Source organism: Lepisma saccharinum, chromosome 10, assembly GCF_977018435.1.
Source record: "Lepisma saccharinum chromosome 10, izLepSacc3.1, whole genome shotgun sequence".
NCBI lineage: Eukaryota > Metazoa > Arthropoda > Insecta > Zygentoma > Lepismatidae > Lepisma > Lepisma saccharinum.
In genome coordinates this window covers 29,279,495-29,304,633 of record NC_139238.1, presented here as the reverse complement: position 1 = coordinate 29,304,633, position 25,139 = coordinate 29,279,495, and the positions used below count along the sequence as shown (strand labels likewise).

The 25,139-nt window shown below is 38.9% G+C and overlaps 1 protein-coding gene across 1 annotated transcript; it reads right to left on the bottom strand.

The window, feature by feature from the left end:
• Positions 1–578: 578 nt before the first annotated feature.
• On the bottom strand, positions 579–23,298 carry LOC145994290 (dnaJ homolog subfamily C member 27-like). The gene is made up of 6 exons (XM_083130394.1): positions 22,987–23,298; positions 18,353–18,505; positions 15,475–15,593; positions 14,319–14,484; positions 4,449–4,654; positions 579–1,141 (listed from the first exon to the last, which is right to left on the bottom strand). Exons 1-6 carry the CDS (start codon positions 23,038–23,040, stop codon positions 1,006–1,008), a joined length of 834 nt encoding a protein of 277 aa, XP_082986520.1. The 5' UTR covers positions 23,041–23,298; the 3' UTR covers positions 579–1,005.
• Positions 23,299–25,139: the final 1,841 nt, after the last annotated feature.

Sequence of the window (25,139 nt, the reverse complement as noted above, 5' to 3'; positions counted from 1 at the left end):
GGGAGTGTCCTGAAACTTCATAAGGATTGACCGGTGTTTCAAGAATTCAGTCCTATATTACCATTCTGTTGGCTGCCCTTTGTTCTTTCTTAAACATAAAAGCGGAAACAAAGGAGGAGGGGGGAGCAGGAGTTATATCGCCCACTAATTTACCCTGCGTTGGTCATCACTGCTAAAGATTACAACCAAATATATCCCCCCCCCCACAATGAGTGCTTTTACTAACAAACCAAGTGACCATGCAAACAAATTATCACTTTCCTCGCAATAGTAATACAGTTCCGTTCTGCGGTATCGGCTAAATTTCAAGTCCTTCTATTGGAAACTTTACTCACCCCGTGCATCTTATGGAAACTTTGGTATCTTCGTACTCCGACAGGGACCTGTCCATGTCGGATTCTTCTTGACTAATTTTACAGCACGGTCTCTGTGACGAATCCATGTACATTGTACATTCAGATATAAAAAAAGGCTTGTTAAAACATTCAGATCAAATCTAGTCTGGTTGTGTCTTTATTTTTTATTTTGTTATTCCTGCATAAATATTAACCAGGAAGAAAAAGTCTCAAATATTTTTCACAGCATATATTTTATTAAATAAAAGCAAATACTATATTTTACAGAAAAACAAAACAAAATGTTTTAAAAAAAGGACAATTCAGGAACACTCCTATCGACCATCTTCAGATGAAAATACATTACCAAATCTTTTAACAGTGCACTATTTTATATGCGAAAAGCATGGAATAATTCTGTCAACAATCCTTTTTGGTTCTTGTGACACTAATTTCCACAACTCAGCATTAGCAAATAAAAAAGTTACAAAATCTAGTGTAAAGGTTTGGGCTTCTCAATTTATAGCACATTAGTATACATGAAGCACCTTTAGTTTCTTAATTCTTAATATAAAAAAGGGTCTAAAGCACAATAATTAAAAAAAAAATTTAACTTAAGATCCAGAAAGGAAAGGACACGACTCAGAAAATTTCACAACTGTGAAGCACGTTACTGTGCAACTGATCTTAGAAGATTAGCTCGTACTGTGACAAGGGCTTTGAAAGCTTCTTCCGTACCTCCTGTTATGCTCTTGTCAGGGTGAAGCACCATGGCCAGTTTCCGGTAGGCTTTGTTTATTTCATCCCTGCAATTCAATATTATACACATATTATTTATTTATATGTAAGTTCGGTAAAGTAAACTGGTTTCTTCATTACAAAAACAAGTCTCTAAGAATAAAATTTACAGTGTAACAGGTAGCCAAGCATGTTAAGTGGTAGACTTTCAAACTCGCCACCGAAGTTCCTGGGTTCGAGTCCTGGCCTGGGTGTAGGTGTTAATGTCCATTCATCAATTTAATCTAATCATCACTCATTCTCATCTTTGCAATTAGCCAAAAATGGAAGAAAAACAACACTTTATAACAAAAATACTACTTTTAAAACCTGTACTAAGTAAGCTACTGTAATTTGCATGCAAATTCAGTTGTTTCCTTGCAACACAAGTATTAAAGGTGACCATTTTAACAATAATCATGTTCCTTATTGCTATTGCTAAAAGGTATCATGAATGAAGCTAATGTGATTGTTAGTATGTATTTGAGAAAAAAAAAGGAAAGAAAGTTAAGCACTTAAAAGTTCTTTTTTTTTATACGGGGTAATGTCAGGATACTGAACACACCAGAAAAACTAGATAAAAAAGTTTATTCTGTATCGATTTTGGTTAACTATCATTTCAAGGTATTTGAGATTTTATGCATAGAGACCCTGAGATTAAGTATCATGTTCTGTTGGTAAGGTAAGAATTATCTAATTCAAGATCATAAAATGTTCTTTGCATACGTCATAACAACCAGACAATTTAAATTAAGTATTCTCCTTATATAGATTTAGAGTTTGATTTCTGCTTCAAATCTCACTAAAGTGCAAAGTTCATCCCTGGCTGCATAGCCCTCTCACCTCTTTATAATGACCCATCAGATGCCTTCCACAGGCCCTCAGGATTTGGGCAGCAGAATATGATCATAGGCACAACAAAAATTGAAACATAAAAAATACTGTAAGATACTGACACTGATGTAAATTTAAACATTTCTCAAAGGTTTTATTTTAAGTTCACTTCATGCTCAGATAGGTTAACCATGAGTGGACCTACAGTTTAAAGTGGAATGAGAACTTCAAATTTTACTAATGTACAAAGTTGTGTGTTAAACAAAGGACCACTTGATTATGAGGTAAGTGTGCTAACACACTGTTAATTCCGATTGGTATACAGATTGAGCAGCATATGTTGCATTCCATTAATATTTGTTAGATCTCCAATTTATATGCACACTAAGGTAGAGGAATCAATCAATCCCCCAAGGAAAAAAAAAATAAATGTGCCTCCTTGATATAAAAAATTAAGTGATTCAATTCTGAGACATCTAAAACTAAGATTTCTATTAACATAACAGAATTCTTGGCATCTGAAGTTAACCCTTTCCAGATGGGACTTAGAATATCAAGCTTTCGCCAGGAGATGATTTTGTCCTTTTTTTTTTTTTTTGCAAAAAATCAGACAATTTTTTATTAAGTGTTTCAATAATTTAACATTTTTTTCTAAAATCAACAACACTTTATCTTTCCATAGATATACTAGGGTGAATAAAAAAGTACGTTACACCCGACCCATGTTCCTGTACTAAGAGAGATAAAATAATCACACTTGGTGGCAACACTGTCTGGAATGTTTTCTTCACACACCAGAAGCAGCCGTGCTTCAGCTGGTTTACATGTGCGAGTAGTCACAGTGTGAGTATGGCACGTCATATTGAGGTGGCATCCAACATTGTGGTGCGCCCCGTCGTATGATTTTTGTGGGCATAAAGGAATAATCGGAGTGAAATCCATCGCCATATTGTCGAGGTGTATGGTGAGAATGCAATATCACACCCCATGATCAGAAAATGGTACCAGATGTTTGAAGAGGAAAGAACAAACGTGAAAGACGAACAGTGTGTTGGGCAGCCTACAAATGTGAACACTATCGACAAAACGTAGCATGTGAATGCAATCATCCTTGCCAACCGCCAAGTGAAAATTAAAAGAGATTACAAGTGAATTGAACATATCCTATGATAGTGTCTCTCTGCTGACTCATCACCGGTTGGGTGTATCGTAAACTGTACTCTTACTGGGTGCCACGGTTGTTAACCGATGAGCACAAAAGTCAACTCAATTGAAATTGGACAGAATTTTTACACACAAGAAATAAAAAAACTGGTCACACGATTCAAAAAGTGCTTGGAATACTTTGGTGACTATGTCGAAAAAAGTTAAATGTTCATACATTTTTGTACAATAATTCTTTTCTTTCTAATGTGTCTTGTTTGTTTTTTACAGGGGGTGTAACTTACTTTTTGATTCACCCACATATAACAAATTTTGTCACATTTATGAATCTTGTTGTGTAACATTTTTTTGGAAGTAAAAAAATATATAACATTGTGGAAAAGTTACTGAAAACAATTCACGAAAATAACGTAAAAACTTTCTATTAGGATTGAAATCATCATTAACTGGAAAAATCCGAAGCAGAATCATTGTAAGACATTTCCACACTGTGGTATAAATTATAAAATGCTATTCTCAAGCATATAAACAAAAGTGCAACTTAATTTCACACGAGTACAAGTAAAATTCAGCAACAAAGAAAATGCGACATCTAGCACTTGAAATTTGAAAAGTGATTACAACACACGTGCACAAGAGATGCGGTGTGATTATAGTCTGTTGTTCATTCACAATGGGATTTCATACTGAATTAACTATTCCCATCGCTCGTCTGGAAAGAGTTAAGGAATCATCACCCCTGGAGAGAACATCTACACATAACTTTCAACAACTTTTTTAATGAAGCTGGATGCTGTGCTTGTAGGTTCCTGTTCACACATGAGAGACTATTCTAAAGTCTGTGGCACAGCAGCTCCTTTGGGAATGAGCCTGCCAAGCGGCTTTTCGTTGGGAGACGTATGGTTAGTGCAAGCAACTGTTGGCTCAGGACTCACTACCACTGCTTTCAAGCTTGCACTCCAATTGTCCTCACAATGCTGAGTCAACACTGAAATTTTGGAGTTTAACCGGGAATCAAACCTGGAACCGCTTGCACCAATAGTGAGACACACATATGACAGAACTCCAATAAATTTTAGTTCTGTGCTAATAGCTTCAAGGAATCGAGAGATAATGTGAAGTTAACAACTGCCTCTAACATATACACAAATGGGGCAACAGAGATAAATTATGTCGAATAATGTTGTTATTCGCTTTGCCTATTTAATTTCAGTAGCTGTAGCAGTTTTTGAGATATTGAAAGCTGACATGGTTGGCAGGCACAACACACAAACATGGGCATTTTTTCCAGTCTTACCAACTAGTAATATAATAATTAGGAAAAAAGGCAGTACTTACACATTTGCACCTTTTGGAAGCCCTAACTTTGCAAAGTCATCTTTTGCATGTAGTAGCCGGTGGACTACGTCTGTTATGGACGGAGGGCTGGTGTCGCCACGGAACCTAGGCGAGGCTTTCTGCACGTTTGGTGGCACCGGAGGGGAGCGTGGTTCCTTCCCGGCTAAAATGTGGCCCTGGGCTCTCAGGACGTGCACGAAAAGTGTCTGCAAATATATGTAAAAGAGTAAGAATTACCACTAAAGCATAGGCACTGAATAAAAGTGGATATCCAATAACATTATTTACAGAAATTGGTTTGGTGGATGCAGAGAGGAAGAGTAATCTCATACTACAAACATACTCATTATTCCAAGACACTTTATGAGCAGTTGACTTCATGTCAACGAAAACTTCCTGCACATCAAAAAAATTGCATGGAACAATTAATAAGTTGGTAGGAGCAGATTACATTTAACTGACTCATCAAGTGAAGGTGAGAGGATGAAGTAACTCAGGCAGGCTTTGAACCACAGACCACTGGCACTCGTATATGGATACCTAAATCCCTCACACACTGTTAACGCTAAGGCATTTACCGTATCACAATGAGAAAGCTAAAATTTGTGCACTATTAACTTACCTGTTAACTGTCAAGTTTATCCATAAGTTTTCATGGCAGCAGAGCTACTCTCATGACAATATGTTTCTTAGAACTTCAATAAGATATGCATATTTTATTGTATAAAGATACATATGCCTACTTAACTACTTCATTAAGATTCTCCTGCTAGATTTATTTACTAACAGTGAAATCAAAATGCAGAACAATCATATTAATGAATTTGTCTTTTCTTTTTCACATTGCAAATAATATTGTATTTTATAAGTTATCACTGAGAAACTGCAGTTCTTCCCTTTGTACAAAATTATGCATTAACATGATCAAGTTACAAGCATATTTGGTTTTTAGTAAAGATGCAAAACATGGTTATTACTGAAAAAGTTATATGTAGTTTAAAACATCCATTTTGTTTGCTTGTAATCAACTCTGGAAATTAGTTCATGCACACATACACACATTAGGGAGATTAAGGAGTTGAAAGCCTCAGATAAAATAGTACAATCTTATGGAATTAGTGCAGTCACTTTAGGTGATTTTTTTTGCGAAATAAAGGAACTAATTCATAACAAGCTGAAATTTGGTGTATAGCTTCTTTGTAACATTAATAACAACATGTCTAAAGTCCCCGGCGATCACCCTGCCATATTGAAAATGGCGGACAGTGAAAGTTTTCTCGAAATAAGGGAACTATAATTGATAAGCTGAAATTTGGTGCATAGATTCCTTATAACATTAGTAACAAAATATCAAAAGTCGCCGGTGAAAACCCTGCCATTAAGGACGCCATATTGAAAAATGGCTGATAAATTCCAGATTTCACTAACTAAAGAACTAATTGACAATAGCTTGCTGTTGGACATATCTTTTTTATAACACTACTAACATCAATTACAACATGTTAAGCTTTCTGCAGATCATTGACACAGCAGGAAACGGTGCCATTCTGGAAGCACGGCGGATAATTTCAATATTTTGCATGATAATGGAATTGACTTTTAACAGAATGGAATTTGGCAAATGGGTTTTGTATGTAAGTTATGACAATATTCTGTATTATTTGCTGTGTCATCAGGCAGGCTCTTGTTTTCACGTGTGTCGTTCTGTTCACAAACTAAATCAGATTGTCACTATGGCAATGCACACCTGTAGGTAACACACCAGAAAAGACATATCTGGATCAGAGAGTTCGTTGTTTTCATTGTTGTCATGTTGGTCATTGACGTCTTCACCATTGCCTTCTCTGGAAACACTGAAAACTAGAATGAAATGAATTCCTACAGGAAAGAATGAAATGAATTCCTACAGGAAACACCTTGGCAAGGGGCACATCATCTGAAACATTTTAAGATCGATTGCATGCAAATGCATTATCCATTACAGTTTTTGGTACATCCTAATGCAATTAAATTCAGTATATTGTTTGGTACAGGATTTCAAGCTTGACTTCCTTCTTGCTACAAACTTCTCTTGTCTGAAGCTATTAAGAGAGATCCTGTTTGGACACACCATAAAAGGCTAAGAGGAAGAGTTCTTCGAGCTTTTGTAATTGCATGTGGCGTTCCCGAATTGTCATTGAAAATCTAGAAGTGTATAGTGTGTTTGTTAAACTTTTTTATTTATTTTATTGAATAAAGAGGAAACAGAATCCACTGGCTTTATGAAAGAATAAAATGTGGTTCTTAGCTGAGAAAGACTGATTATGCTGAACTGTAAATACCTTATGGTAGCGTACCTTGCCCAGATTCCATAAAAAAAATAACAAAGGAAAACACATTATGTTCTGAGTGAGTTAAGGCAGTGAAAGTAACAAGCAAATCTGTACCTTAGAACCTCTAACACTGGGTACAGTGGCAGGTTGAACGATTAGGACATCATTATCGCCAGAGGAAAGTTTTACAGGAAGCTTGCCTCTACTAACTTTGAAGAAAGGTGAGTAATAAATCTGGATTAGTTTCTATTATGTCTTAGAAATGTCATTTAACTGGCGAGAAAATCACCTACGACCTGAAACTAGAAGATCAAGTTATAGCCCCTGTCACCACTTTGATACCACCTGCTCCAAATGATATACTGAATTTAATTTCAGGAGGATCTACCATAAACCGTGATGGAGAATGTAGTTGCATGCAAGCAGATTATGTGCCACTTGACAAACTGTTTCCTGTAGGAATTCATTTCATTCGTTTTCAGTGGTTCCAGAGAAGACAATGGTGAAGACGTCGATGACCAACATGATGACAATGAACACGACGAACTCTCTGATTCAGATATGTTTTTTCTGGAGTGTTACCTACAGGTGTGCATTGCCATAGTGACAATCTGATTTAGTTTGTGAAGAGATCAACACACGTGAAAACAAGAGCCTGCCTGATGACAGCAAATAATACAGAATATTGTCATAACTTACAACCTTAGTGACAATGAAGTTCGACCAGTCACAAATATAGGAGTGCGTTGTGAAAGAAGGAGAACACATGCATATGCTGAACATATTTTATTCAGCAGGCTACATGGAACAAAGGAAAACATAAATTTCCGCTGCAACGCAGCAATGTATGGTGTCCACACAAAATAAAACATTTTTGTCCATCTACACGTGACATTGAAGTTCGACCACTGTTAGAGGGGATCTTGTTTACCATGGTGTGACGCCGCCCCGTCGGCGAATAACTGTGGCAATGCGTCGGGACATGCTGCGGACGAGTTGTTCAAGGTATTCCACATCGATGCGGTGCCATTCCTCCTGCAGGCAGGCAATAAGAGCAGCCACTGTCGTGGGTCCCCTCTGTTGCACACGTTGCTTAAGAACACGCCACACATTCTCAATGGGCGAGAGGTCGGGACTCGATGGTGGCCATGGCAGAGTTCGCACGTGATGGCGAGTCAACCATTCTCTTGTCAGCCATGCTGTATGAGGCCTGGCATTGTCGTGTTGAAAGATGAGATGCCGCCTGTGGAACAGGTGCCTTCGCACCGTGGGAAGATGCCGCTCCAGTATGCGTGTATAGGCGTGTGCATTCACAATGCCCTCACAGACGTGCAGTGGGCCAACCCCAGATGCAGTCATGCATCCCCATACCATCACCGACACAGTTTCTGTACCCGACGAGCATAACATTTTGCTTCATTCTGTTCCTCCTTCCGACAAATGACTGTTTTCCATATTTTCCCGTACACAACATTGAAAATGGATTCGTCCGTCCACAAAACCCTGTTCCACTGCTGAAATGTCCATCCCTGGTACATTCGTGCCCACCGTAGTCGATTGCCTTTGTTCAACATGGAAAGGAAGGGTTTACGTTTCGCCTTGTACACTCGGTAACCACATCGCTGTAGGTTCTGGTTGACACTTCAATGTGAAAGCGTTCTCGAGTCCACAGTCGTAATTCGGCCACAGAAACATGATTGTTGGTCTGGATATAGTGCCTAAATATCCGTAGGTCACGCACGCTCAGCAGGCGTTTTCGACCGGGGGCCTTACCTGGCTCTGTAGTACCCGTATTTTGGTGGTGTTTGATGATGCAGTGGACAGTTGGCTTGGGTAAGTTCAGTTGGCGCCCTATTTCCCATTCACTGAGTCCATCCCATTGTAACTCCACCACTCTTCTCCTCACGGTGTTGTCAATAGGTTTGCCCCTTGCCATGGTGACAATGCACTGCGGTTCCTCGGTGCACAGCACGTGCTTATATACGGCGGAATCCCTTATCGTGTCCGTGACGTCATGCTTCCGTCGAATGCGCCACTATCTGGAATTTTCCGTATGGGTCTGGTGCCTGGTCGAAGTTCAATGTCACACGTATAGTTCCCCGTTTTCGTTCTTTATGTGACCTTGGGTGCAACATGCTGGGATCACGATTCTTGCCTGCTCACACGCCTCCTCTTACACACATGGGTCACTTCTGCGGGTCACCCATTCCACCGCCTATGCCTCTGTGCATTTAATCACGTATTCCTTTCTGGTCGAACTTCATTGTCACCAAGGTTGTACATACAAAACCCATTTGCCAAATTCCATTCTGTTAGAAGTCGATTCCATTGTCATGCAAAATATTGAAATTATCCGCCATGCATCCAGAATGGTGCCGTTTCCTACTGTGTCAATGACCTGCAGAAAACTTAACATGTTGTAATTGATGCTAGTAGTGTTATAAAAAGATATATATCCAACAACAAGCTATTGTCAATTAGTTCTTTAGTTACTGAGATCTGGAATTTACCAGACATTTTTTAATATGGCATTCTTAGCGACAGGGTGATTGCTGGCGACTTTTGATATTTTGTTACTAATGTTATAAGGAAGCTATGCACCAAATTTCAGCGTGTTATGAATTATAGTTCCCTTATTTCAAGAAAACTTTCACTGTCCGCCATTTTCAATATGGCGGACTTAGTGGCAGGGTGATCGCCGGGAACATTTGGCATATTGTTATTATACACCAAATGTAAGCTTGTTATGAATTTAGTTCACTTATTTTGTGAAAACTTTCATTGTCCGTCATTTTCCAATATGGTAGACTTAGCATTCGGGTGATCGCCGGGGCCTTTCGGTATGTTGTTATTATTGCTATAAAGATGCTACATACCAAATTTCAGCTTGTTATGAATTAGTTCCTGTATTTTTCCTATTTTAATTGCAATAAACGGCAAGATGAGGAGCTCCAACGAAACACGTAAAATAGGTCATTGATGACTCGTGCATCTCTAGGGTCACCGCAGGGAATGAAGTTGGGTTTAAGGGTACATTCGTAGTTGTCCTGCAGTGCCAAGACATTTTTGCAGTTGGAAAATTTGCACACTCCCCCCTGGTTTAACATTTGACACTAGCACCACTGCCTCCAGACCAGAGCTACAAAAATAGCAGAGGGTCAGTACAAAGCAGTATCAGAAAAACCTGCACTGCACAACACTACAGCATCTGCAAGAGTTCGGGCAAAGTCATGGCAACCATTTCTTTTTTTCGCAAGAATGTGGGACCAGTACCAAATATACAAATCGAAAGGGACAGTGTATGGTTATGTAGAATGTATGAACAATGCAGATCATGTGTACCAGGTATGGAATAGAGAAGTGAACAAAATATCCTTAACCCTTAGTACGCTGCGCGGTCTGACAAAAGTAAGCCCAGTGTCGCCGAGGCTTTGAGTGCGAAATTTGAATTTGTATACATAATGGAGAAAAATTGTAATAACTCTGGCACTATGGGACCAATCTACTTCGGATAACTTTTGTTTTGCAGGTAATACATCGGTGCATGCAACCATATAAAATTTGGATGCCCCAAACGTGGGGGGTGGGGGTTACGGGTGGGGGCTGCATCCCCCGAAATTTCAATGAAAAAAACATAAAAATGTGGAGTTTGCCCCCTCTTCTCCAGCTACTTTGGGGAGAAAACTGGAACTTTTGCTTTTTTTTTCAAAGAATGGACCTTCCGCAACAGAATGAAACTTGATACATGTTCGTGGGTGCAATACAATTTGAATAATAAGGCAATACATAAAACTCTTTTTTTTTCCTCAAAACAGCAAATTTGCATATTATTCATAACATTGTTATAACTCTGACCCTATGGGACCAATCTACTTCGGATAACTTTTGTTTTGCAGGTAGAACATCAGTGCATGCAACAAAGTAAAATGAGGATGCCCCAACCGTGGGGGGCTTACGAGCAGGGGCTGCATCCCCCGAATTTCAATGGAAAAAGCATGAAAATGTGGAGTTTGCACCATCTTCTCCAGCTACTTTGGGGAGAAAACCCGAACTTTTGTTTTTTTCGTTCGCACTTGCATCTTGTGTAGCTACTGTCAATCTCTTTCTTCCCTGTTGACTCGTCTCTTTGTGGAAATATGTCCGGAAGGAAACGATTAGGAAACGATTGTGCGTTAGGGAAATCGATGAGCTGTTATATGATACGAACTGTTTTTCCTAACAGAGGAGGGAAGGAAGCCTTTGCAATTGTTTGTTTTGTCTCTACTTGTGGATAGACCCAAGCTTCTGGTGCCTCTGGCTATCGTCAAGCTTCATTGCATTTCTAACATAGAGGCGACAGAAAGCTGACACCGCCAAACCTCATCATATCCCCTCTCTCCTTGCCCCCCCCCCCTGCCACTACTTCAGCTGGATCACCAGGTCTAAACACAAAGAAGAATGTGTGCCTTATCAGTACTAAATCACAGTGTTGGAAGCTTGGAGGAAAACAGCATCGTAAATACCAAGCATTCATTGTGTCTGTCAACTGACCAGCGAACACGTGACATATTCCGAGAAAGGAGGGGGGGGGGATTTGGAATTTTCGTAAACACGATTGCAGAACCTGTACCCGACCGAACTGCCAGTGTTTGAACTGCAATATACAAATATGAGTGTGGCAAACCCTCCATAATTGTATCTAAAGCTGTTTGTTGCATATATGCAACCGCAGCTGCAAGGGACATACTTTTTTTGTTGCACATATGCAACGGCGGGGGACTAAAGGTTAAAGATAGCATGGTGCTGCATGTGTTTACAAGTCACAAACCATACACTAGCATTACAGGAACAAAAGACACACATACTATGTAGGACATTATTCCCAACAGTTTCCACCAGCTCCCTGTGGCATTCTCTGGCATTTCATCCCCAAAGAATGGCAATCTTGATACAAGAATGATGTTCATGCAGGATCATGGCGGTTGACTCAACAATGAATTATCACTGCCCTCTGTACAATAACCGTTCATCACACTGCCATAAGTATGTGTTGACATACTCCAGATGTCACGTTTTCCGAGACATATGAACATATTGTGGTACCACTGTTTAACTTTGAGAAAAAATATAGTTGCCATGACTTATGTCCCAGCCCTCGTATCTGTGGCAAAGAGTGATTGATTTATTTGCTTTGATATTAGAGGGGATGCAGCAGAAATTCACCTCCTCCTTTAGGTCAGACTGAATGCAGAGTATTAGTGGGATGTTTTCAGAACGTTGACATATGCTTCTCAACTGGAACTGTAGCACAACAACTAAACACCACCTCCACCCTGACAATGCTTCTGCCTTAAAAACACAAGTTTTTGATGTCCAACAAGTATGGCAGATTAAATAGTAGGTAGATGGTGGAGACTGTCTCACTCTGAGTTCTCTAAAACTAAGAAGACCTTAACATAAGGGTAAGTGATGATTGAGGTCACAATTGCCTGTTTCCCATACTCGTTGGAAAAGTCTGGGAAACATGGTGTGCGCTGGATGTCTGCACCATGGATACGTGGTCCAATACAACCTTTCTGCTTCCCTACAGTTCCCATTTGCTCGTCCCTACACAAACACTTCACTATATTACTTCAAATATAGCATGATTTTTCAGGGAAACTGTTGAAAATAAGTTGAACTGTTGTTCTCACTTTTTCAATTGAAGATGAAGTTACAAGGGAGGAGTAAATCTGCATTCAGTATAAAAATTTTATTGCGAACACCTGTATGTGAACGTCACGCGACGCCACTGCTTAACAGTTGCAGAATGAATCGCATGTAATGTTTGACAAGCTTCAATAAAAAGACTACCCCCATAAACATTTAGAAGTTGGATACCAGATTTAAATGAGTTATATACCATCTCATGAATACTCTCACCTTTGGTGCAAGTATTCTTAAACTGAGCTTGGCATGGGATACCCCCATGCTTTTGTGGTTACTGATCCAACATAAGTAGCAGACTTGACATTACAGGCAAGCTTGACACAAACTTATCTTGAGGAAACTGTCATTGTTACAATGAAAGAATGTCTGCAGCATGGGTTTCAAATAAAGAGTAAACTTCAATCTAGTTCACAACCATGATCAGATAGACTAATCAAGACTGAACACACAGTTTGAACCAATGAAACGTCTCCCACGTTTCCACAGTTAAGTGACCCTACTGTCTGATTAAAAATTATGGATACTAAAGTTTGGACTTGAATAAAAATTTACCAGTAAGACCTACATAAAAACTTAGCTTATTCAATTATGCGTTATTTGGATTAACGACTTCCCTGCCGCAACCTTGAAGGGAAACTTGTCCAAAAAGAAATCGTCTATTTATAGATGCAACCTAAAATTCGCTTCATTGTAAAATGCAAAAAAATAACTATATAAAGACTTTCTGCAAAATGAAGCTAAGATACACAATTTATACATCGACTCTGCCACAAATAAGCATTCCATACTAGGTAAGAGTAAAGTTCCCCCTGCATACAGCACCATATTATGAAGATACATTTAGGGTATTTGGGGGTAGGGTCCCACAACATATTCTCTATCTTGGCACAATTGGAGGTGATGTTATGAGCCATGCTCTGGCCACCTTTACCCTCCAGATAATCATTATGAGCCCCAAAGCCACGCATGGACAAAGCCAGTAAAATTCTGAGCTAAGAACAACCACCCCAAGAATCAAACCCGGGTCTCCCAAATGGCAGTCAGACACCTTACCAACTAGACCACCACGGCTCTTAAGTCCATATTGCAAAAAAATATTTTTCAGGAATTGACAAAGCATCAACAATCGATTGTTTGATTGCCAAAAGCAGACATATACTACTAAAAGCACAAAAAAATTAGTGTCTATAAAAATGACTTGCTGCAACACAAGAACCTTTAATCTTGAATGAAAGACAGTCTGTAGATGCTCCACAAAAAAGGCCCACTGTTATAGAGTCTACACACACACACACACTCGTGAGCCCAATCGAAGCCTAAACCACAGAAACTTATGAAAATCGCACAAAAAAAAGCCAAGAAACCAGTCTGACAGAGCAAGTGCCAGAGTTTGCTGTCTCTATATTACACTCACATAGACTAATCAAGGTGGTCATTTTCATTCTACCTCCCTCACTCTCACAGCTCACCTTTGCCCTTACAAGTCTTTGGATGGTGAGGTCTGTCCTCATGAGGGTTACCACCTCTGCACTGTGCAGTTCCGGTTTCGATTACCGTTAGGAGTTTAAAAAATGTTGGTATTCACTCAGCATCGTGAGGACAACTGGGGACCTACCTGAAAGTAATACTAGCTGAGTTGGATCTCAAGCGTTCAGAAAACATGCATCACCCTTCAAAAAGCCGCATGGCAGTGAGTTTATTATTTTTAATATTTGTGAACGATGTTAAGTACAGAGTTTCCACGTGTTGTTATTACTAAGTTAAATAACTACAGCATCAACAGTGCAAGCAATATTTCCAAACAGTAGCCTGAGTATTAATGAGTAGCATCAAAGTACAGGCAAATGAATGCACTCATCACCACATCTACCTGAAACACAGCCTGCACACCATTCCCTGTGAACGCTGATGTTTCAAAATAAGGAAACGCATGAAGATCTGCCCAAAGTCTTCCTTCTGCTTCATCAACAACACGTTTCTGTTTGTCTGTTTTGTTAGCACACAGGATGACAACTGTCCTGTCAAAAGCTGCTGGACTGTTTAAGAGAAAAGTAGTAGATTAAACTAAGGAACCATCACCAGTTACAGTTATTATCTCTACATGTAAACAGTATTACCATGGATGGGAACAATTCATTACAGTATATCAGTGGCTGTACAGTACCTGTAACCTGTAGTTCATGATAATTTTATGACAAATGTTTTCTAGACGTCAAGTTTAATGAAACCTGATGGTCTAGTCCAGTGTTTCTAAACCAGCGGGCCCTGGAGTCAATTATACCAGGTAGAGAGAGGTTCTCCTGAAGTTTGTGAATTACAGCCTGAGCTGGCAAACAACTGGAAAGATGGCCTTTCATTCCGGGTTCACCAGTGAGGAAATCCTTTTGTGCCAGTGCTGGTGAGAAATCAAAGTTTCTGAGAGGAGACTGTCACGCTTGCAGCCTCCAAATTTGAATTACAACAGTGGAGCCATTATTGAGTTACGGCCAGAACACTTAACGTGGTCAGCCACAGAGTCAGCTCAAGGATTATTGACCATACTGTTTCACTTTACAAGTGAATGGAGGAAGATCATACAGTAGTAATAATCCAATATGCTGCTTATCAGTTTATATAAGTACTTCACATGGAGTAATAATGACCACTCTATGTCAGAATAATAAGATGAAATTTTGATTGATTGAGTTTTTAAGTCCACTTCATGCACAGTAAGGCTAATCGGGACTGAACCTACAGTTTGAAGTGGGATCCGAACCACTATGTGCCTCCACTGGGTATCGAACCCGGAACCCCTTGATTACAAGGCGATGACGCAACAAATGCGCCATCAGGGAGGCATAAGATGAAATTTTATCATGATCATAAATTGTACTTTGTTTTACATCAGTTTGCATATTTCATGTAATTGTGGCTCTGTCTCCTGCGCAATGTACCAAATTAGAGCCAAAATACCAATAATAAATAAAAACAACAATATGAGTTCAAGTTTCAGCGCAATGAATTTCAAGGGAAGCAGATCAACTCACCATCCAATCTCTTCCTTCATCTCAGCCAGCCATGCATCCAGGCATTCAAAGCTCTTTCTGTTGCAGACATCGTACACCAGAATGACTCCTTGAGTATCCTTATAGAATTCATTTCTGACCTATGATAAAAAAAATAGTAATGAGTCAGCTAATAAAATATGCAAGGATTTGAACAAACAGCATGTGTATAAAATATCAAATACGAAAAAGACATACACACAAAAACTTGTCAAGCTTAGTGGAAGATGCGTACAATACCTGCATAAATGCTAATGATACTCTACATATAAAAATACAGCCATTGTAATTAGATTTTTGTCATGGTATCTTCTTCTGGACATTACAACTATGTAAAGAACATATCCAGGTAATGGTTCCAAATGTTTAATGATTTTTTCAAAGTTGCATAAAAGGAACATGAAGCATTGCAGAGCCATAGAAATTATTGTTACAGTAAATTTGAACAGGCCCCTAGCCAGAATTGATCTTCGGGGGGGGGGGGGGGAGCCTTTGTAAATCAAGTTCATTTTTCAAAAGTTTGAAAGTGTTAAATGAAGGTAAATTATGTGTGTGGGGGAGGGGGGTCATTAAGTTACATAAAGTTAGAAATATCACACAAATAGTACATTTTTCTATATATTTTAAAATATCACTTCAGGTGTTAATTGGCTGCTACTGAAATCATCCCTTACTACACACTCCATACTACATTTGATGATACAGCTACTTATATTACACAAGAAAAGATGGGCAATGTGCCTACTGTACATTCCACTTCCCGGCCCAAACAATAAAACTCCCCTTCGTTTCCAAAACTTGCGAGCTGTTAACCTTTGCCGCAGATGCAGAGGGAATTTGCATAATAACATCAAAGTCACAGATTTCTGTATAAATGAGGTCGCAACAGGGGCAAAGAAGGTACAGATAATTTCATTGATTTTGAACTTAACACTTTGGGTGCATCAGCACTTAGGCTATTTTGCACCCCTCATGTTATGCAGGCTCCAGCCCCTTACCATAACATAGGTATAACAAAACTATAGTGCCGCATAACTAAAATCTTAAAATATTCTGACTGCCTACAAGCTGAGGCTGTAAACGGGCACTCAGCACACAGAATTATACTGGCCATAGTGCCAGTCACCAGTGTCTTGTTAGTCTGCAAAAAGCAGTTCAGAGTTTACTACATGGAAGGTCACCCCTCACACCCCGAAGGTACAGATAAAGGAGCCCCCTGTGAAGGAACTTTCTGAAGTCTTGAGAAGATACCCCCCTCCCCCCCCCTTGCCTGGCTACAGGCCTGAATTTGAACCTTGGTGAAAGTAATTACCTACCACTGTTTGGAGTTGCGAAAAGTGTAATTTATCGGCGAGAAAGAAGACTTAAAAAGTATGTGTGCAAGCAATCACATTTCCAATCGACAAAGCATTTTCATAGAAGAAAGAGAAATCACAGAATAGTGGAAATGATTGTGAAAGTAAATTTGAAGCTTTCTGAAACTAATTAGCACTGCTTGCAGTTCCAAAAAGTCTTTTTTTTTTTTTTTTTGGCAAAAAGAAGATGTAAAAGGTACACTATGCAAATATTCCAGATTTCCATCGACAAGGCATTCCACAGCCTACTGCTGACATGAAGCTCGAAGGGGTTTCAATCACCAACATGATGTGATGTTGAAAGCATTTAGGGAAATTATTGTAAAGCTAAGAGCCCTAAACCTGGTCTGCATAAACTAACCACAAAAGCAACTAGAGATGATATTTGAATACTAAGAGCCCTAAACCTGACTCACCTAACCTAAGTACGAAACCCCTTTACACCACACACAAGTACCATACATGGCAGGCAGCAGTCCGTAACCAAGACAACAGTAAACAAATACCTGGTTGCAAGAGAAGAACCACATAGGAGTATATTGGAATGAAGGGAAAAACATTCTCAAGCAAACGCATAGTAAGGAAGCTAAAACTCTGAAGTACATGTTAATGGACATAAATAGAAATCGAATTATGAAAGAAATGCCTGTGTACCACGATGAAATCAGGATTAAACATGTGTGATGTCAAAATGCCCAAGAGAATACAAAAAATTGCAGTAAATACACAATAATAGTTACACTGTGGTGTTTACTGATAATGATTATATGGGTAGCAGTAGTAGAAACAACCTTTCTGGGCAAGTACCCATATCATAGCACATAGATTGTGTTTTTGATCTTTACAGAAACTACCATGAATGAAAGCGAGACTGAGAACCTGGACTGACAAAATTTGTTAATCCACTGAAATATATCGTACAGCCTTCTTAGTTGATGCCATGTTCACTTATAAGTATTATGAAAAGTAATAATATCCTTTTATCATAAAGAACAAAAACATGTTCAAGCAACATAAAATATAATCCTTTAATACCTCTCTTCAGAAACATAATTTTGTCGTCATACTACTATTACTAATAATAATAAAAATGAAATAATAGGTTTTCCACAAACAGGCTAATTGGGACTGCATGTACTCGATGCTGTTAAGTGAATTTGTGATATGGAGAGTTCCTCACATGTAGTGAAAAGATTATATGTATGCGGCTTCTTTTAATATGTACAAAATATACTCATTATATTCAATGTTACTTCATATCACATGCTTACAGCATATTTTGTGCCCTTCCTAAAAAAAATTGTGGATCCCCCTGGGCTTGCAAAGATGATAAAAACTGAATTAATCTGGGCAATGTTACACAAGATGGAAGGCTTGTGATGCTACTGCAATAAGCCTTTCAGTTTACAAATGTCAGAGAGAGTTAGAGGTAGTTATGATTATTATTTAACATGATTTGAAAACTCAGAACAATAATGATGATAAAATGAACTAACTACATTTACCTCATAGAATATTGGATCTCCTGATACATCGAAGATGTTCACGCAAACTTCCATGTCATCGATTTCTGTTCTTGTAACTCCATAATCAATTCCAATAGTTGCAAGATATTTTGGAACAAATCTCTTCTCATAATATCTCTTAATCAAACAACTCTGAAAATAAATTACAAAGTAAAGAATTTCATATCACTGCACCTAAAATATGAAATTGTTTATGCATATGTCATGTATAGATTATTGTTGCAACAAAAATTAATACATAATAATGAAGTAACGTAAAAAAAACATGTTACGGGATCGAGAGAAAAAAATAAACTCCAAACTAAGGTATGAATGAAGAATATAGAGAATGTCTCTAATTATGTTAATATTTGGTATACTAACTAAATTTGCCCTTCTAATCACGAATCTGTTGTTAAAATGCCATGGACGCGTGTAAAAATTTACAGGTAGCCCCATGAACTATGCACGGGTAGACCCACAAACCATTGACGGATAGTCCCAAAAACCATTCACGGATAGCCCCACGAACCATTTCCGGCAAGGTTAGGTTAGGCAAGCATAGTTAAAATTTTGTTTGTAAAACAATGAAAAAAAGGTACTAGTTTACTATTGGTCGGACAGATTTCTTCATTTTTGAAGAAACTTCTTACCGTAATAAGTTCCTGTAGTATTGTCTAACATCGGGAAGGTGTTTTGTGTGATGAGGGGATGTATGATAGGGGAAATTCATGTTGTTTGTTGTAAATTAATTCTCCGAAGGACAATAGCCTTTGGTGTGTACATCTTCGTACATCATCATGCATCGTGATTGTGTTTTGTTCATGTTCATTGGGTATCCAGTGTTTCGAACTGTCTCTGTTTGCAACGAAAGTTAGAAACATGACGTGTCATGGATGCGTGGTGAAATTCGTACCGGGTGTGGAAGATCCAGTGGATTTTTTTAATTTAATTGAACACGGGATCGTGAAGGAAGGAAAGGAATGTCGAAAATGTGGCAGTGAATGTAAGCTACTCATTAGAAGGAATGGGCTGTGGGTATATGCCTAATATGATGTGTCGTGGATGCGTGGTGATATTCAGGCAAGTTTTCTGTCTCCTGCAAATGGATTTCTTCAAATTTAAAAGTTTGGGGCTCATTTGGGGGCAGGTGATTCCGGCCAATTTTTAACAGGGACTCTACAGAGAAAGCCGAGTAGCCGGAGCGAAGCGGAGGCGGGGCCACATTAGAGGTAGGTTATTACCCCAGGGGCAGAGCCCTGAATAGGTGGTAAATTTGGACTCAAGTATTTCAAACAAAAATAATTTTTTAGTTTAAATTTTCCACAGATTCCAGGACGGATAGCCCCAAAAACCATTCACGGATAGCTCAACGAAACATTTCAATTTTCTTAGCAAAACAATGTGAATATATATATATATATAAATTTCTTAAAAAAATGGATCAAATGAGCATTGTTCACGGGTATTTCTTAGGTTCCAAAGGTTGAAACACTGCATAACGAATGAAATTGACAAAACACAAGCACGACGTGCAATTATTTAGGAAGGTGTACGCACCATATTGTGTCTCAGGCAAGCAAAAAGACCACGAGAAAGGTTTACTCGTAATGTGAAAAATTATAATTACTTTGATCAAAAAAAGTCAATGTTCCGCGAAGCAGATAGGGGTAATTATGCAATATTGCCCGAACACCTCTAACTCTTTTATTTCGTTAATTTTATCATTGATACTTACCTATTCTGTATTGCAGAAGATTCTTTAAGGTGAGGTTATGCCTTTTTCCATAAAATAGTGTCAACTTTTCATATTACGAGTCATTATTTGTCTTCCTTGTTCCGCTTGGGTAACAGACAATATGGCGTGCACTCGTCATGGATCATCACGCGTCGTGCTTGTTTTTTGTCGATTTGGAGTGGGTATGCAGTGTTTCAACCTTCTTCACCGAAACATACCTACTTTCGTGTTCATTATGTCATCACAAACCATTGACGGATAGCCCCAAAAACCATTCACGATAGCCCCACGGACCATTTCCAGCAAGGTTAGGTTAGGTTGGGTTAGGTAAGCATAGTTAAAAAAAAAATCTCGTAATAATAAGGCACGTTTGGAAACACTGGCGAGACCACGTGACTTTCGACGCTCATGCCATCTGCAGGTACATAATGGAAACAACGGCATAACGTTGTCAGAAAATGCAAGTTCCTTACATAAAAAGTGATTATTTGTTTTTCTGCAGTATTCTATGGTGAAGTTTTCAGTTTCCGCGAAAGAAAATACCTCGAAGAACTTCGACAATGATACAGAAACTGATTTCAGTAAGTAGTTTCGGTAACATTATCGTATGGGCAAAACGGATTCCTTGAAATTTCCTTCAAATTTAACAGGAGAAAGTACTTACGGAAATCATTTTCTTGAGCGTTTTGGAAGTTCCTGAATGTAGATTTGATCCATTTTAATGTGAATGCGTGTTGTTTTCTGCGAAAATCTCTGTCCGACACGCTGTTTCTCCTCACGCCATTTGCTTTTTGCATGAGAGTGCAATGTTCCGTGTGTTAAGACGATGCAACCCCGTAGCCAGTGTTTCAGCCTCGCCGTGTTTTCACTAGAACCACCTGTCGAGTTCGGAACAAGCCATTTTTTCCGAATTGGTGTCACTTATCGCACAACATTGTGTTCCGACGTCACAGGAGAGAGGTTTTTTTATAATTTTTCTTTGTAATTATGCTAATGGAACCTAACCTAACAGGCCTAACCTAACCACGTAGGCATTCATCGTCTCACGTCTGACGTCTGACATCAATATTCAAGGTTGGAAGGAAGAGAATTACGAAAGAAAGATGGTTCCGACCCGAATGGGTGTCACTTATCGCACAACACTGTAGCAACAGTGTGTTCTGACGTCACAGGAAAGTTTTTTTTCATGTTAGGCAATACAAAGGTAACGCGTCTGTTAGCGAAAATATTATTTTTTCTTTGTATTTATGCTAATGGAACCTAACCTAACAGGCCTAACCTAACCACGTAGGCATTCCTCGTCTGACGTCAATATTCAATGTTGCAAGATGGTTGTGCGTAAAGGAAGAGCATTAACAAATTTCGAAAGAAAGATGGTTCCGACCCGAATGGGTGTCACTTATCGCACAACACCCTAGCAACATTGTGTTCTGACGTCACAGGAGAGACCTTTTTCATGTTAGGCAATACAAAGGTAATGCGTCTCTTAGCGAAAATATTATTTTTTCTTTGTATTTATGCTAATGGAACCTAACCTAACCACGTAGGCATTCCTCGTCTGACGTCAATATTCAAGGTTGCAAGATGGTTGTGCGTAAAGGAAGAGCATTAACAAATTTCGAAGAAAGATGGTTCCGACCCGAATGGGTGTCACTTATCGCACAACACCCTAGCAACATTGTGTTCTGACGTCACAGGAGAGACCTTTTTCATGTTAGGCAATACAAAGGTAATGCGTCTCTTAGCGAAAATATTATTTTTTCTTTGTATTTATGCTAATGGAACCTAACCTAACCACGTAGGCATTCCTCGTCTGACGTCAATGTTCAAGGTTGCAAGAGTGTTGTGCGTAAAGGAAGAGCATTAACGAATTGCGAAAGAAAGATGGTTCCGAATTGCGAAAGGAAGATGGACAATGAACGTGGTAAATCACAAGGTTATTTCACAAGTTCTACACGTAAATGCTACGTATTAGCATAATTTCAAATAGGGGCACGAAAGTAGATATTTTCCGGTGAACGAGGTTGCACCACTGCATAAATCGACAAAACACTCTCAGAACGCCCCCTAAACCAGTATGCTATCACGGCCATAATGTGTTACAGATTCGAAACAACAAGTAACAGTAAGTACTCGTAAATAGAGAAAATAAACATTATCTTAGTTAGAAATGCATTATTTCGCCTTAAGAAATGTTCCGCAACACGTTAGCAATGTAAAGAAGTCCGAAATATATGATTCGGAGGTGTTTTGCCCATACGATAATAGTACCGTAGTTTCTCCTGTAAATTTGAAGAAATCTGTTCGGGCGATATCGCATATTTACCAAATTTTCAAAGCCGGGAAACGGATTTCTTCAAATTTACAGGAGAAAATACTTACGTAATTGAGTTTCTGTAGACTTGTGATAGGTCGTACAAGTGTTCTCTCTCATCGGTCAAGTTATTTCACCGTTCATTCATGTTTGTATGTGAGTGCTAATGGAACCTAACCTCGTAGACATACCTCGTCCCCCTGATGGTTCATGGGGCTACCTGTGGATGATTTTTGGGGCTAACGTCAATGGTTTGTGGCGCTACCTGTGGATGGTTTTTCGGGCTAATGTCAACCATCCACGGGTAGCCCCACAAACCATTGATGTTAGCCCCTAAAATTCACGATAGCTCCACGAAACATCACAGGGAAGGGGTATGCCTACGAGGTTAGGTTCCATTAGCACTCGCATAGAAACATGAATGAACGGTGAAATAACTTGACCGGTGAGAGAGAACACTTGTACGACCTATCACAAGTCTACAGAAACTCAATTACGTAAGTATTTTCTCCTGGCTTTGAAAATTTTACCGATCGAAGGAATATATTTATTTCAGAGTGAAAGAACTACTAATATACATACCTTCCCCACTCCTTGCGTACCTAAACTTAGTATCTTAATTCTTATTGGCTTCATAGCTGATTTCGAATTACTTTTTGTTCATTACAATATCTTGCTACACCGACTGCATACAAAACTTCACCGACGTGGTAAACAAGTCATTCAACATAATAAGTCACAAGTGCAACACAGAATACAACATCATATTAACAAATTGCAAGTTAGTATGTTCTACAGTTCCAATAATATTGATAGCATGAAAATTAATTCAAGTTGATCAAAACCACAACAGAAACAGATTAAAAACCACGTCCACTACATTCCACCAGCTGATACGCACTGTTGCCAAATATAACTATTAGATATTCCCAGTGGAGGCACATTCCACAGTGGTGCAGCATATAGCTAGGGTGACCAGACGTCCTCTTTTATCCGGACATGTTCTCCTTTTTAGGTGTTTGTCCGGCGTCCGGGCGGATTTTTTAGAAATCTGTAAATGTCCTCCTTTTTTGGAAGCATCCAGTGGCGCAACCACAGGGGGCATCGCCCCCCAACCTTGGACGGAAATGAGTTCTGGGGTAGGGGCAAACATTGACAGGTAAGTGTTCCTGCAGGGGGTCAATTACCACCCAGAACTTCAAATTTTATGCAAATAAAAATACTTTTCGTAAAATTTTCTTCTTCTCAAGTTTAGGACTATAGTTAGGGGACGGCGGAAGTCGGCTCTTAGCGCCGAACGATCTAAATGAAAATAAGTTGTAAAATTGATTGATTCATTGGTGGTTGTAAGTCCACAGAAAGGCTAATCGGAACTAGACCTGCAGTTTAAAGGGGATACGAACCAAGGTTATTAGAAGTATACGAACCACTGTGCCATGTGCCTCCACCGGGTATCGAACCCAGGACGCCTTGATCACAAGGCTACGATGTTACCACTGCACTATCGGGGAGGCACAAAAGTTGTAAAAGAGAGAATGCATGAGCGTCCCATGGAATTATTTCCGCCCTATTAAATCAATATTGATTTCAGCCTGCAAAAAAATTGGATCCAAAAATTTTCTTGCTCGCTTCGCTCACAATTGTTCTCTGTAATGCATTGTAAATTACCAGACAGAGAAATAAGACTTGTCTTAATTGATTTTGTTATAAATACATGAACAGTTGTTTTGAGGAAAGGGAGCGTGCACATTTGAGAGACAATTTATGTAATTTTTGCTGTTGGTTTATTGTGAGATGGATGAATTGGTTGTGTAATGTATTTAAATAATATATGTTGTATATTATATGAATACGTACACAATTTAGTGTCCACGTCGCTCCATGTTGCATAATGTGAAACGTATATCGTGCATGAAAGTAATACATGTTAATGTAAAAAATAATTATATTTGGAATGCATTTATCAAGCATTGTCTGTCTTTCAAAAATAGTTTGTGCGCTTGTTTTCCATCATTAATGTGAAATTGAATGTGTTGAAAATATAATTCAAATCGTTTGTTCGAACACAAATGCTTTAACTTCTATCCCCTTTTTGCATAATTTACGTGGGTAATAACGTCTTTGATACTACTACTACTACTACTAATAATAATAATAATGTTGGTCCCGGGCTCGAATTCTGGCTTGGGCATGGATGTTTATGAGTGTGCATTCATCAATTTCATCTCATCACTCATTCCCATCTTGGCAAAGTATCCAAAAGTGGCGCAATAAGCGAAGTAAAATAAAGCAAATCAATAATAATAATAATAATAATAATGTCATTATTATTATTATTATTAGTAGTAGTAGTAGTAGTATTATAAAAATATTATTAAAAAATATTATTTTTATTGGTACGTTTATCCTGGTATTTGCCACCCTCCCCAGACAAATATTCGGGGTTGCGCCTTTGATAGCATCGATCATTAGCACATGTGCTGCATCAAGAATGCTTCCACACATAAGGATCATCATATCACTTGGGGCGCGTCAAGTATTCGAGCAATGCTCACCTAGCATCTGGGAACTGAACACAATCATTTTCCCAACTGAGTCATTAGTGGGGGTGTGCGGGATCCAGAAAAGCCGGTACCGAGATAGGTAAAAAGAATTTCCACACTTTTCAGGATCCCGAGCAGTCAGGAACCTTCAAATTAGTGTTGCCCACGAGACGAGACGAGTTCTGTCTCGTC